Source organism: Ruditapes philippinarum, unplaced genomic scaffold (genome assembly GCF_026571515.1).
Source record: "Ruditapes philippinarum isolate M1 unplaced genomic scaffold, ASM2657151v2 ctg7725_1_1_1_1, whole genome shotgun sequence".
Taxonomy (NCBI): domain Eukaryota; kingdom Metazoa; phylum Mollusca; class Bivalvia; order Venerida; family Veneridae; genus Ruditapes; species Ruditapes philippinarum.
Window position 1 is genome coordinate 24,534 of NW_026866860.1, and position 13,085 is coordinate 37,618.

Consider the following 13,085-nt stretch of genomic DNA (forward strand, 5'->3'; position numbering starts at 1 on the left):
TAGTATTACAAAATAAACAATATCTTTCACTCCTTGGGATTCTATTTTGCCCATTTCTACCCGCTTGTACCCTTAGTGTATGTGCAGACATTCTAATTCTTGTGATGTAAAATCTAAGATTCTTAGGCAATATGTTAAGGTAGTTTTCGTATGAAAATAATTCTTTACAATTTTTATACAGTTCTAAAACAGAATTATTTTTTAAAGATGAATGCCATGTTTGTACATAATTATCAATAATTCTTTGTTTAAATAATTTTGGAAATGATTTTCTATCTACAATATTATTTTCAAAAAAGTATTCGGATAAACCATTCATATTTAGCATTTCTTTGACATTTGACACCCAGTTCTTTTTACCTTTGTAACAATAAGACAAACTTATTTCATATATTTTCCGTAAAATTATGTTGTCAGTATTTATCAATTTGCACCAAAATTTAATTATTCTTACATATCTATTTATATACAATAGATAGCGGCCGAGTTCGCCGTATATACTGACATTGCTTGTATTGGCTCTAACATTTAAAATTCTTTTGCAAAATTTCAAGTGAATACGCTCAATATCTTTTGATTTGCTATAACCTCATACTTCTGATGCATATAATATGATTGAGCCTACAAAAGAATCAAATAATTGACATAATAATTTGGGTTTTAAATCCATGTCTTTACAATTTATAAATAATGTATTCATTGCTTTTAAAGCTTTACCGGTTAAATGCTCATTGTTAAGAGAAAAATTGCCTGTATAGCTGAACACTGTACCTAGGTAGTTAAAGTGATCTACTACTTCTATTGGCTGACCGTTATACGTCCATTTTTCGTTGATAAAAATACGCCCTCTTTTTCTAAAAACGACAATTTTAGTTTTCATGGTATTGACCTCTAATCCCCATTTAAAACAATATGAATACAAAAGATCTAAACTTTTTGTAAATCTTCAGGAGTTTTACCTACAATGGCCATATCGTCAGCAAAAAGCAATAAAATCAAAACAATATCATCAATCAATTTAGTCCTGAGTTTAAGTTATCTTGTAAATATAATTCAAGGTCTTCTACGAATAGGGAGAACATTAATGGCGAAGTTACCTCCCCTTGACGTAGGCAAACAGCATACTGGAAAAAACCTGAATAGGTGTTACAACATCTTACACATGATTTTACTTTGTCATACATATTTTTAATGATTCGTAATATTTTTCCTTGTACACCACATTTATACAGTTTCATCCATAATGAATTTCTACAAATACTATCAAAACAAGATTTCAAATCAATAAACCCTACATTTAAACGTTTATTATCATTTAAATAGTGTTGTATTAAAGAATGTAGAATAAAAATTGCATCAACAGTTGATCTCCCCTTTCTAAAGCCAAATTGGCAATCAGAAAAAACCGAATATTTATCACAAAATATTTCAACTCTATTAGTTAATATAGAAGTAAAAAGCTTGGACATACAGCTGACTAAAGTTATTCCCCTATAATTGTTAACTAATTTCGGATCGCCTTTTTTATATACGGGCACAATTATACCCTCCGTCCATTTGTCTGGATAAAACCCAGAGTCTAAAATGGCATTAAAAATATCACACAAATGGTAACAAATAATATCAATAGACTCAATAAAATATTCGTTTAAAAGACAGTTGGGGCCTACAGCTTTATTTGACTTAAGTGTTTTTACAGCTTTTTTAATTTCTTCACATGTGATAGGTAAATTCAATTCTTCATAGGTACAATCATCACAGTTAAAATCGTGCTCATTACAAAAGTCATTACATTCATTATTGATGGAAGTGAATTTACCATTAGATAAGTTTTCAAAAAACAATTTAAACTCTTCAAGAGTAATGTCTTTAGAAACATTAGCCTTTTTCTTTTTAAATTGTCCCCAAAACTGTTTAGGTTTACAAAATCTTAAACGTTAAATTTCAGAATATTTTTTGGACATAAAAGTTTTCTTTTTCTTTCGGATTAAATTTTTATATTCTTTCTTACATTGACACAAATATTCCCTACTTGCTGGGGTTTTACATATATAAAACGACTTTGAGGCATCTACATATATATTCTTTGAATTTCTGCATTCGGCGTCAAACCAATCAGCATCCTTTAAAGCATCCTTTTAACACAATATATGTACAAATGGAAATGCATTTTAATTGTATGTACTTTATCAATTTAACATAGGTAGACAATATTGTCCGTTTCAAAAAAAAAACAAAAAAAAAAACACAAAAAAAAACGCAAAGCAGTCGACGGAACATAGAACATAAATTACATAGAGGATATTTGTTTGTTTGTGTGTAAGATGAAATTTTATTTCATCGAGTGGGCTTTAAAAACAGTATTCTCACGAGTGGCGTAGCCACGAGTGAGAATACTGTGTTTAAAGTTCACGAGATGAAATAAAATTACATCTTACACAACAAACAGACAAATTTTCTTTTTATTTTATGCTTAAAAACAAGTTAAAACGAAATTTCCATAATTTTAACGTTAATATTAAAATCTGTTTCCCCCATTGAGAGCCCCATTTAGACCGAATTTCTCATTTAAAACAAGAAGTTTTGAGCTGAAAAATAAGTCCGCCAATCAAGGTTAAATGACGGTGATATTTATTCATTTTATTAAAAAATATGAATGATCGCTTGCTGTTATAATAAAAACAAACAATTCTTGTAGAAGAAAAAGTCCAACCATCCATCCATATTTCTGTTACTTACTGCGAATTTATATTAGACCTGGCTTTGTAAAATGTAAGCGGCAGCCATTTTTAAAGTTGTGTATTTCATGGGAGGAAAATAATTGTGTAAGATTCAGAAGGATATAATTTGGATTTGTTAGTCATACACCTTTTTAAAAGAAAGAAAACTTATTTGAGGATTGTAACAGACAAAAAATAAGTGTTGACAGAAGTGAAAACATTCAGAAAAGGAGCTAGAAAAATGGAAAACTTGGAAGCTTGCTAAGGCATGTAAGGAACGCTGGGTTGTTTTACTTATTTTACGAGTGATGGCTGTCAATGCTTTTCAATTTTTCATAAAGCATACGGCAGTTATTGCTCGTAGGATACTTTAATATGCCCAAATGTCATCAAGAGCAGTTTTGCATGGGGAAGGAATGTATTTTTCAGACTGTAAAAACGAAACAAAAAAAATTTAGAGACAGCATCGGATTGATTCATGTTAAGAAAAAACAAAGCAAAGGGCTGATTGTAGGCTTACGTCCTATTACTTCATTACTGGAAAATCATTTTATCGCAGACGTCACTGCCAGTACGGCTATATCAGATGTCACTGCCATGAAAGGTTTTCCAGATGTGACTGCCAGGAACGGGCATCCAAGACGTCACTGCAAGGGACGACTTTCTCAGGCGTCACTGCCAGGGACTGCTATCCAAGATGTCTCTATCAGGTACGGCCGGATGGGAATGTTAATGTTCATGCAGTATTCTGACAATGGATTAATTGTCTGTTATTGATAAATTTTATCACCATGGAAGTGTCTGGGATGCTTGTTGCAACACACGATTTATTCAACATTCCAGATCTTAATAAATAGACGGATATACGAGTGTTGTGACAAATCTTACAGACGGTTCATTTTTAACGGCCATAGATATTTATTCACACATATTACCTAGAAGTTTATTATTATCTACTCGAGTTACTTCAAAATTTTCAATATTAACGACACAGGTTTGAGATCCCGGCGCACGTCAAATAATTTGCATTTTGTTAAAAATCGGCTTAAATGAATTACGTATACATACTACAAATATCTGATGATGTGTCTGCACAATATCACATTGCCTCCCTCTGCTGCTATGCTGACATCATCGTAAAAAATTCAGTTTAATAACTTACAAAAAAAAAAAAAAAAAAAAAAAAACAAACAAACAGGAAAATGAAAATATCTCAAAGAAAATAGAAAAGTTAAAATGGCAACGTCCGAAGAATTTGCGGCGCAGCGAACAGTTATCAGGTGTTTTGTAAGTATTTCGGATGACACCAGTAAAGATTATTCAACTTATGTACCAGATACAAAGTTAAGTAGCTTATACCGAGCATTTGTTTACAAAAGATATGAACGAAACCAAAGTTCTGTACTACAGAAAGAGAAAATACAGAAAAGACGAATAGGAAGACCGATCTCAGTCGCATATTTCGCACAGCTAAACCAGGCGCAACAAGACACGGTATATAAATATAAATAAAATATAGGGTATTTTTAACATATTTTATAATTTGTTTGGTTGTTTCATAGGTCGTGTATGAGAAATTGTTTATTTATAATAAAAATTACTTTAGCAATCTTGCCGACAAAACTTCATTAAACTTTGTACTTTAAGTAAAAACTACTTGGGAACAATTAAGTTAACGTAAATAAGTCAGGTTTCCTGTTAAGGTTTCCTGTTAAGCAGAACTAATTACACATACTAGAAACAATGGGACACTCGTAGTCCATCTACATGCATACATGTACTTTATCACATTATTTCGTGGAAATCAAAGTAACATTATTTCGTGGAAATCAAAGTATAATACGAAAATGAAAATTTTATTATTTTCCTTAATTACTTGACCTGACACTGTATAAATAATTGGGGGTTCTTCAACTTGCTCAGTAACAAAGAGGATTTCTGAAGAATTAAATATGCCAGACAGACTGGGTAAGAGAGTTTTTAAATTTGTGCATGCTTTATTTAATATTTCAAATTCTAACACTATCGGAAATTTCTCTTAACTAAACAAAGAGGGCCAAAAGTATGATATATTTCGCATCAATGCACTCGCCGTTCTTATTTCTCCCTCTGTAAATTCTAAACGACACATCAACGGCGCCATTTTGTTTGGAAAAATCTGATAAATAAGAATTTTTTTTGTCGAATTCTGTTGTGAAACCTATCTTGAATGAAAGAAAATGGTCTAACTAAGAACCATTTTTTAAATTCAGTCGTAAAAGCTGTACAGACATTTAAAGTACTGTTTAGGTGACGTCACAGTGTAGCGCCTAAAACAAAACAAGAACGCTGTTTAAATGTTGAAAACCAGTTAAATGTCACATTTATATCACTATAAATACTTTGTATTTCTCGTTAAAAAATATAGAGTGAAATAAAATACAGAAACGTTTACAAAATTCGTTATTCTCAAATGTTTCTACACACGGTAGATTTAACGACAGTTTTTTACAACCCACTGAAACAGCCTTTAAAGAACGTTTCAATTGGAAACTCTGAGGCGATAAAAAATATTCAACCACCGCACATAAAGTTCAACTACATAATAATTTATACATGTTTTTTTCTTGACGTGTAAGAATGGAAATAGATATTAATTCTTCCTGCATTTTAGTATAATAATGCAAGTTTATCGTTTTAAATCACTCATGCCTATATATAGGCCTCCTTGATTATATTTCTACGCATTTGAACTCAAACCGTGCATTATTCTACAAAAATGCACTCAGAATTGATATCTAATTCCTAAATAATTAAAATGCTTTATAATTAATCACATAGGCCTTTCGGCCTACGTGATTATATTACTAAGCATTTGCACTCAAACTGTGCATTATTCTAAGAATTGAACGATCTGTCTATTTCCTAGATAAACCATAGGAGTGACTACATTTGTATTTCATATTTCATATCAGAAATAAATTTCAGGTGTATGTCAACCAAAGTCATCAAGTTAAAGTAAAGTTCGAATTTTATAAAATTACTACAATGTAACTTTGAATTGAAAAACACCCAATATATTTTGATTGAATTACATTTGTACTATGTTTAAGGTGAATTCATGCATGATTATGCATCTGTTAAAATGCTAGTAATGTAATGGCATTTGTATACCAAAGCATGCTATGGTATACAATGTCTACTGAACTTTATGGTAATCAAGACTTTAATCAAAGGGCTGCAACCTCTGTGGTATTTTCTGATCTTTGCAATCTAAATCACACTGACTATCTGTATGTATTTCCCTGTATAAGTTTATTTTTATATACTATAATTAATCTTACGCAACGACTGCGTCTATAACAGTTTGAGATTGATACATAAGGAATTTTACATGACTAGAGTTGCATCAAAAAATGACAGCCACATTTTATCTTTGCATATCGTGGCTACTTCCTTAAAAAAGACACACAAAAAAGTTGCCTCGACTAGGATTTGAACCTTTGGCCTCTCACACCCTAAACGAGCGCGCTACCTCTGCACCACGGTGAAGTATCTCATAATTTATGTAGCTATAATAAAAACAAATACATTGTAATTCTAATTTGAGAATTTCCATTTCGTGTTTGTAATCCTTACTAATTTCGAGGTATTTTGTTCACGATAAACCTGTTGTTTAACACTGATGAAAATAATTTAGCGAAAAGCAAAATCTTCTCGACAAAACAGTACGACATGTATATATTCCACTACTCGACAGTCAGATTTATTTGTGTACTACGCTCTGGAGTATTCGGTAATCGACATAGCTAAAATAGCATTTTCATTGATTAAACTTTACGGAAATAGCCGAACATTTTTCATTGGGTAAAAAAGATATTCATCCGCGAAATTTGTGATTGTAACCTCATATTTCTATTGACTACTCTGAACGTTTAATGCACTGTAATTCGTTAAATGCCTACATTAAAAATTATTCTTTCTTTTAAATTGCTGGTTTTTAAGCAGTTCTGAGTGAGAACTACTTTGCGTTGTTAGGTCTGTAAGGAAATTTTGTGTTAGACCGTGATGTTAGCTATGTATTTACTGATCTTGCTAAATGCACGTCTTTACACTATGTTTTTCTTGCATGTCAGACAGGATTTTCATGCATCTCAGACAGGATTATCTACCGTTTACACCGGTGCTAGAAAACTCTGTCTTACACCCCCCATGTAAGACAAGTCGCTTGCTTTAAATGACGTCATTGACGCGCGCATTTAATGAATGAATCGTGTTCTTAGGATGACGTCATTTTTCCGTAATGAATGAAGTTGTAAGTTCATACGCTACTATAAGAAAAAAGTGCGTAATGAAAATATCAGTTTTCATAATTTCTGTTCCGAAAATAATTGACATGTATATAATATGCAAGAAAAAGAATCAAACACCGGCTGTTGGTACAGACAGGAATATCTAGCTCTCGGGTAACTGTTTAGCGGAAGCTCGGCAGAGCCTCGTTTCCCTCGAGCTAGATATTCCGGTCTGTACCGGCAGTCGGTGTAAGATTCTTATATTCTTGCATATCAGACAGGATTATCTACCTTTTTACACCGGTGCTAGAAAACTCTATCTTACACCCCCATGTAAGACAAGTCGCGTGTTATAAATGACGTCATTGACGCGAGCCTTTTATGAATGAATTGCGTTCTTCGGATGACGTCACTTAACCGTTATGAATGAAATTGTCAGTTCATACGCTACTATAAGTAAAAAGTGCGTTATGAAAATATCCGTTTTTGTAATTTCTGTTTGAAAATAATTGATATGTTATAAATGCAAGAAAAAGAATCAAACACCGGCTGTCGGTACAGACAGGAATATCTAGCTCTCGGGTGACTGTTTACGACGGAAAATCGGCAGAGCCTCGTTACCGCCATAAACAGACACCCTCGCGCTAGATATTCCTGTCTGTACCGACAACCGGTGTAAGATTTTTATAATCTACCGTTTACACCGGTGCCAGAAAACTCTGTCTTACACCCCCATGTAAGACAAGTCGCGTGCTTTAAATGACGTCATTGACGCGCGCCTTTTATGAATAAATTGCGTTCTTTGGATGACGTCATGTTTCCGTTATGAATGAAGTTGTATGTTCATACGCTACTATAAAAAAAGGCAAAATGAGAATATCAGTTTTCATAATTTCTTTTCCGAAAAAAATTGACATGATATGCAAGAAAAAGAAACAAACACCGGCAATTGGTACAGACGGGAAAATCTAGCTCTCGGGTAACTGTTTAGCGGAAACTCGACAGAGCCTCGTTACCGCCGTAAATAATTATCCTCGAGCTAGATATTCCGATCTGTACCGGCAGCCGGTAAAATAACGCTAATGACGTCACGTCAAAATATATGCACGGCCGTGCAAAACAATATTTACGGAGTCGCAAAATCGGCACAAGTGGGTGATAAATAGAGGATATTGAATGAGTGTAGGTTAAATACGAAATTTATTGAACGAGTTGAATAAAATCATATTATGCGAGCCTCTGGCGAGCATAATATTGTTTTATTCAACGAGTTCAATAAATTTAGTATTGAATCTACACGAATATAATATTCTATTTATCACATATATAAAATAAGAACGGTAAACTCTTATCAAGAGTCAGTTTTCTTGACGCGCCTATAGTGTAACGCTAACATTAGCGCGCTTTAACGCTATGTTTATAGCGCAAATGACGTGACGTCAAAGTGTTATTACACTAGTGTAATATCGTCTAGTGTAATATCGTTTTTATTAAATGGCTTTATTACACTCCTGCGCCGCGGTTTATGTGATAAAAAATAATAATACACTCCAATATAGTCAGTATAAACTTGATACATTTCCATGTTCCATGTATTCTTTATATTGTTGACCGCTTCATTTATTAATATTTCAATTCATTTTTACTTACTACTTATCAATTAAAATATGCATTTTTAAGAGTAAATTTTATTTAATCAGCTGTGTAAAGTAAATAAAAGAAAATAGGACAAGCTTGACAAAGCCATGAAAATTCTGTATGGTCATGTTTAATCACTATTCATAGCCTTTTTCCCGTTACTAAAACGTTTACATATTACAAAATGGATTTAATGAAACAACCTCTCACACAACGGTATATTGTTATCTACATTCAGTTATTGTTTCCCTTATTAGGAGATTAAAAATTTAACTGTACATGCTATATTATTTCAGAGGTTGCAGAGGGTAGACGATTGACACGCCAGGTAAATAACGTTATTAACAATACCCAGCATTGCTTGCATGAACTGCAAAAGTAACAGCTGATATTTACTGTGGCACAGTGAGGTGTGTGTGCGTGCGTGCGCGCACGCGTGTGTTTTTTTATTAATGTGTATCTCGTGCGCACGTGATACTATTATTCCTTCTTAAGTTATCGTATGGACAAGGATAACGGGCAGTTAGTACGTACGTATTGCTTAATCCTATCACATGATTGCTCCCACTTTTTAGTTGGGAAGGGGGCCTAAAAAGGACCTTGACATAGTCAAATTTAATGCCTGATCAGTGACCTAATATAATCCTAAAACATGTATCAAATTTCAAGTGAACACTATCAGCAGTTTCAAAAATTAATGTAACATGTAAAACTTTAATAAAGTTAAAAAATTCATATAGAGTAATGTGATTGATTAGTTATGTTTTGCGCACGATTAAATTATCGCGTTCGCACCGCATAGTCACTCGTGCACACTACTTAATTATCTCTTGCGCACGACTTAAAATTCGTGCGTACTACAAAGTTTCTCGTACGCATCACTTGATAATCTCACGCGTACAGCTTAGTAACTCGTTTGAACAATTCAATAACTCTGCTCACGACTTAATTTTCTCGTACTCACGACTTATTAACTAGTGCGCACAACATAGTATCCCCTTCGCGGTACTTAACTATTTCGATTTAGTAACTTGTTCGCACGCCTTAGTAACTCGTGCGCAATACTTAATTGTCTCGTGAGCACTACTTAGTAACTCCTGCGCACAACTAAGTAACTCGTGTGTACGACATAGTATCTCGTGCGAACGAGATAATTACACAAATATATCACCTCTCACTCTGTCATCGTAGATATAACAATAATTTCTAATGTGACGTTTAAGTAAGTGGGCAGTACGGTTTATTAGAATTGACAGTTAAGAATATCAAGAAACAAATTTTGTCATTTATTTATGACAAAACTTGATGCATTTATCTTTGTCATTAAGGGTGATGTTTTTCTTGTTTAGAGATTTTCGTTTACAGAAGTCATTTTAATGTTTGTGATGAAAAACATCAAACTATAAAAATAAAGGTAGTATATTCCTTATGAGCATTATCAATATCAATCGCAACTACTCGGCCCTTTCCGTCAGTCTTCGGATAAGGACCTCGAACACAATAGTATGAATACACAGAACGGATGCGGTATTTTGGTCTAACCTACGCACAGAAACTAAACATGTAAACAAATAGTAATTCAATGCTGGGAGTTGTTGACAAGTTTAATGCCAATATATGTAGTAAAAGTCCACCTAAAATAGGTGAATTCATAGGAACAAAAGCAAACAATACATTATTTATATATTTATAATCATAGTTGTAGAAACCGAAAGTACAAAAAACCAATCTTTTGACATTTAGTCGTATTTGTTTAAAATTTAACATCAGTGGGCATATTTAAATAACAAATTGTTGTCAGACATATTTTCAAGCATAAGAGTACTGGAACAGACATTAAATGTCATATATATACATTAGTTTTACATTATCCCTGTTTCTGTTTACATCTGAAAACCACGTGGTAGAACTACTTTCAATCCGTATTGTTGCCGAGGTTGTTATAGATAATAGCCGAAGCAGTTCCGAATGTAATCAATATCTAAGAAAACGTAACTTTCTGAAAGGACAATCACACAAAATTTACCGTACTGTTTTAGACTTCTTGACACTTTCTGTAGAAAATCTTGAACATTAAAAATGTTTTGTTTCAGAAAAAAGAAACTATTAATTACTTGTATTCTCATCCTTATGAAACATGTTTTCACATTAATTATAAATACTCAACAAATTATATCTTTCAACTAACAACCACACAAGTACGCTCCCTTCGCAGCTCACTGAATACAATCGCGTTACTGCAGACGAAGTGAGAAGTGAGCAATAGTGGAACATTCGAACTATGCGCAGGAGAGTACCACACAAGATGAATTACTTTTTTAATTAAAATGTTTGAAATAACCTACCAACTTATTTTGAACACTTGTTTGACAACTTTCCTGCTTATTAAAAATATCGCTTTAATCTACTGTTTTCAAAGTTTACCCATTTTTTACCAGAAGTGTATTGATTGATCTGTTTAAATATACAAATATTTTACCATCCAGTTGTGATTTTATTAGATTTTGTAAGAGCGGAGATGATGTTTTACCTTATTTAGCCAATAAATATTTCAAAGATGGACTCCTTGGGCTTGAATCCATGATCTTTATTTTAATGCAGTTGAAAGTATTTCTAGCCCATTTAAATACTCTTTTAAGTGAAGAGAATGCATTAGGACTTTACTAACTTAATACACATAGAGTCAATGATGGTAGCGGAACTTGCAAATTCAGGACTAACCATTAAACATAATTACCTACGCACCATCTCTTGTTATACATGTCAACGGAATCCTGTCAGTTGAGCACTTTTCTTGCACCAGTTTATAACCGTTTACTGTCAGTCGTCAGAATACATCATTCAAATGACTGTAAAGACGAATGTCTCCACACTTTCGTCCACTGAACTGTTAGATAAAATGCATTATAAACGTGATGTCATTTTGTATTTTAAAGTTTATGTCTAGGGTTGTATAGGTAGGAATAAGACATTTCTGGTATTTCTGGCAGTATTTGTCATTGTTGTAAGTTATCTAGTATACTTCGGATATAATCAGACGAAGGTAAACAGGTAAGCATATGAACACATCTTTACCAGTCTATCCTTTTTACGCCATTTAAAATTTACTTTCATTGATGCTCATAAATAAATTTAAGACATTAAATAAAACTTAGAGCAGGACATTTTACAAAATAAGAAAATAGCAAGAGGCTCGCATACTATCATTTTATTTACTTTAATAGATTTAATATTCAACAAACACTTATTTATTATCCTCAATATGATTTTATGCAATGTTCAATTATTTTGAATTTGTAAGATCACAATATGAGTTGCTTAACTTTAATTCAATTTTTGCTTTGTATTATATTATTATCTTAAAATTTGTTTACGTACAGGGATTTAATGACAGTTCTTACATCCTCCAACCAACATGCTGATAGATTACTTGGCGGTGCAATACCAGTCTCAGATAATACGCGGAAAAACTACCTTAATATTGGTAAATAGATTTACGATACGTATCTAACCCGAGGAGTTCATTCATTGACACATTTATATTGGTTTGGCAAATGTGTTACACACAATATTTTAATACGCTGAATCAATTCGAGATTATAAAAGGAAAATCTTTTACTTCTTCAAAAAAGATTCGATTTAGTTGAATGAAGTTGCAGGTGTTTAATATCTAAAACATCGCAGCGGGTATGACAAACAGCGGGAGATGTATTATGTTGAAACACCTTTTTGTACAGTTTTTGTATATTCTTACAAATATCTGTAGAACAGTAAATGACAGTCTTTAAAGTTACAATATGATGATGCCAACCAATGTTTTAGTGTTGAGAGCACAGGTAAAGGTAAATTAAAACTAAGAGTGGGGCAATATTTCTATAAGTTATTATTTAGGTAATTTTATATTTTATCCTTTACAATTACCATCATAATAGCCAATTACAGACAATCTATTGAAATATTAGTTTATTAACAGTTTAACCTTAATTGACAGCGAAAATTGAACATAATGTCACTTTAATTGTCGTATCATTCAAATAAATAAAATTATGGTTGTACCCAAGATGTTCGAAGCCACAATGCCATGGTTGTAAAGCAGACAACCTAACCACATGAACACCACTGGAAGAATAATTTGACGAAAAAATAAACCAGCTACATAACATAATTATACATTCTAAGCATTGTAATGGGTGTACTTTTTCAATAATCTTATCCGATTTGCTGCACTTTAAATTTTCTGTTGTATCTGAATGCAGGAATGCGCAAAGACTATCTACTCCAAGAATGCCAAGGCACACATTTTAAGCTTTCTTTTCCGGATATTGACTATGCTTTAATGGGTTACAACATATTGCGTGGTTTTCCTCTTGCAACTGGACATGACCCTGGTTTTTCGTATCCGATATTTGCTGCCAATTATGACAACAAAAAGCAAACCGCCGATTGTCGCTACAGT

General features: G+C 32.8%; 1 protein-coding gene across 1 annotated transcript; it reads left to right on the forward strand.

Moving 5' to 3' along the window:
- Positions 1-5,666: 5,666 nt before the first annotated feature.
- Positions 5,667-13,085, forward strand: LOC132734026 (uncharacterized; the record flags this gene model as incomplete). The annotated part of the gene is given in 5 exon segments (XM_060720727.1): positions 5,667-5,717; positions 8,926-8,957; positions 11,577-11,680; positions 12,010-12,113; positions 12,886-13,085. Coding segments are annotated over 2 exon segments (297 nt in total), but the record flags the coding sequence as incomplete, so codon positions are not given.